Source organism: Propithecus coquereli, unplaced genomic scaffold, assembly GCF_000956105.1.
Source record: "Propithecus coquereli isolate 6110/MARCELLA unplaced genomic scaffold, Pcoq_1.0 Scaffold4, whole genome shotgun sequence".
NCBI classification, from domain to species: domain Eukaryota; kingdom Metazoa; phylum Chordata; class Mammalia; order Primates; family Indriidae; genus Propithecus; species Propithecus coquereli.
The window spans coordinates 10,658,541-10,661,151 of NW_012149729.1; the positions used below are offsets into that span (position 1 = coordinate 10,658,541).

The following is a 2,611-nucleotide window of genomic DNA, read 5'->3' on the forward strand; positions in this document are numbered from 1 at the left end:
CGACTATACCCATTGTGTTAAATCACTTTTAGGACTTACTCTACAAACATCCAATACATGACTAAAGTTTCTAAGTCATTGGAAGGACATAACTTTTGTATTTATTCTTGTTTACGGTTTACATAGACGAACTGTGTAGAACAAAGTGAACTTCAAAGTCAGGTTGCAAACACACCTTATAGACCCAATCATAAGATACCTTGAGACTACTATAAAGTATAGCCATAATTTTTACTCTGTTTTTTGTTTATTGGAAATCTAATCAGAGCTACGAAGGAAAAGAAAGTCATTTCTTGGCATTTCTCTTCAGAATCTGTCATGTTTTAGTACTCAACTGCAATGTTCATTTTCAATTATTATTTTCACTCGCCTTTAAAGATGCAGTCTACTGGATTCTCAGGCAAAATAGAATCTGGCTAAAAATGCTAAGAACTATTTTAGGGGAGTTAGTAGGAATATTATTGCATTCCACTGGTGTGATATTTCCTGTAAATACATTAAAGGAAGAAAAGGGCTGTCCTGAAAACTGCATTTATTAAAGTAACCTGTAAAATGAGCTAAGCCTGGCACTTTGGTAGGCATTTAATTCCTATGATAGTTAAAACAAACTATTTCAAAACAATAAAAACTGTCTTCCTAATAATTACTGTCTCTGAAAAATGACATAATTCTAAAACAATAGGTAACCTATTCAAAGTGCTATGTTTAGCTCTTTTAAAAGATTATTCTTGAAAACAATGCCTAAAGGTTAAGACATCATTCAATCCATATAACTTTTTAAGTGCTGTTATTATTTTAAATAATGATTCTATTAAATTTTATTCTATTGTGGGTGTTTGCTTTAACTTTTGAGATGTATTCTTTCTCATTATATACTACCTTAAAATGTGAATGATATAACTTAATTTGAAACATTTTCAATAATAATCCATTATTTTAATGGATTTAATTTTAATGATTTTTTTGCCATTTAGTCTGAATGCAATCCAGAGCTCAAAAAAAAAATCTTTATTTTAAAACAAGTATAACCTTCCTTTCAAACAAGTATACTCATTCTGGCCTAATATAAGTATGTGCTATGAAAGCTTTCTGTTCTCTGTCACTGTTTCTGCAGACTTGAGTCAGTGAAGAATGGAGTAGCTATTTTTTGGTTGAAAATAAAATTTCATTGACAAACAAAATTAGGAAAAATGAATCTGTTTTATAAAAAGAATAATGGACTACGTAAAAATGTAGCTTTCTTTTGAAGTTGTTTACTTTTCTAGATTTAAAGAGAATAATTGCATTTAATGAGACACTAGAACACAAAAAGTGCTCTTTAATTTTATCAAAAGATATATATTCAAAATATCTTGGAATGAGTTCAAGAAAAGCTACATCGATAATCGTAGTGTTTATATGATTTACAGGCTCTCCGCAGATTTCAACTAATTAATAGCTAATATTTGTAGCTATCACGGGCAAGCATCTGTCTTGTGAAAAGTCCTTGTGGTCCTTTTCACCTTAGCTCAGACTTGGAAGAAATTCATTGTATAAGCAAGTATCAAGTAATGTGGCCCTCTGGTGGAAAACTAAGTATCACATTCTGCAGCACAATGTTAGACAGTAAACTAGAAGCTATAAAATATTTGTTACAAAGCTTTACAGACCTTCCAAAAACCATCCTGTGAGCTTAATTAATATCCTGACACCTAAAGGGCACTCTGGTGCTGGTATGACGTAACTAATATGAAAATCTTATCTTTACTCATCCTTCAATCATGTTGCAAATAATAATAAATTCTCAGCATTTTAGCTTAACACAACATGCTCAATTTGCTATGAGTACATTTTTCATATTCAAGAAAACAGGCTTATTTGTTTTAAAGAAGCACCGAGGAAAACAAAACTTACCTGCTGTTGTTGCAGATGCAGCAGTTCTACTGTGCTTACTTCAGAGCTGGTGTCACCACTTGATCTTCCATCTCTGCTGCCAGCATCTAATTGGCTGCTTAGAGTGCTCATTCCATTTTGATTCATTGAACTGTTGCTTATTGTCTCTGTCGCAGATTCCTGCATCATGACTTAATACCTAAAAGTGATTAAGAAGTATCAATTAACACACGTTACACCTTCACACTTCCATTATCAAGATGTCCCTCTCTGCCAATTACAGAGACAGCATCTTTAGAAGGGGGGGGAAAGCCTTGAATAGTCATTTACCAAGAAAAGCAATACAAACTCAGCTTTTAGCCAGATACTAATCACTGAAATTATGGTTTCTATAAGCAATTTTTGTGTGGTTACATTTAACAGCCAAAGTAACATACCATGCATATAGCATGGTCAATAGCATTTATGAACGGCCACATTTTAAAGTCTACCTATAAAACCAGTTTAGATGAAGGCACGATTGCACACTCTGTTCTATGTTTCCTATTATCTACCTTTGACAACCACGGATGACTATACAGCCTTATTTTAAATATTCACTATCTTGATTCTGTCAGAATTTTACAGCACATCTTATGCAAGGCTGTTGTTTAATGATGCACAGCTAATCATACAAAATTAAAATTTTGTAAGGGTGTTACAAATCATATGGTATCAACCAATGATAAATAGTATAATG

At 32.4% G+C, this 2,611-nt stretch overlaps 1 protein-coding gene across 9 annotated transcripts in view; it reads right to left on the reverse strand.

Moving 5' to 3' along the window:
* FOXP2 (forkhead box P2) overlaps positions 1-2,061 on the reverse strand; it is a 350,012-nt gene extending 347,951 nt beyond the window's left edge. For all 9 annotated transcript variants that reach the window (XM_012652751.1, XM_012652750.1, XM_012652749.1 and 6 more), the window contains exon 1: positions 1,894-2,061. In XM_012652751.1, coding sequence (XP_012508205.1) covers positions 1,894-2,061 — 168 coding nt within the window. The remainder of the gene's footprint in view (positions 1-1,893) is intronic.
* Positions 2,062-2,611: the final 550 nt, after the last annotated feature.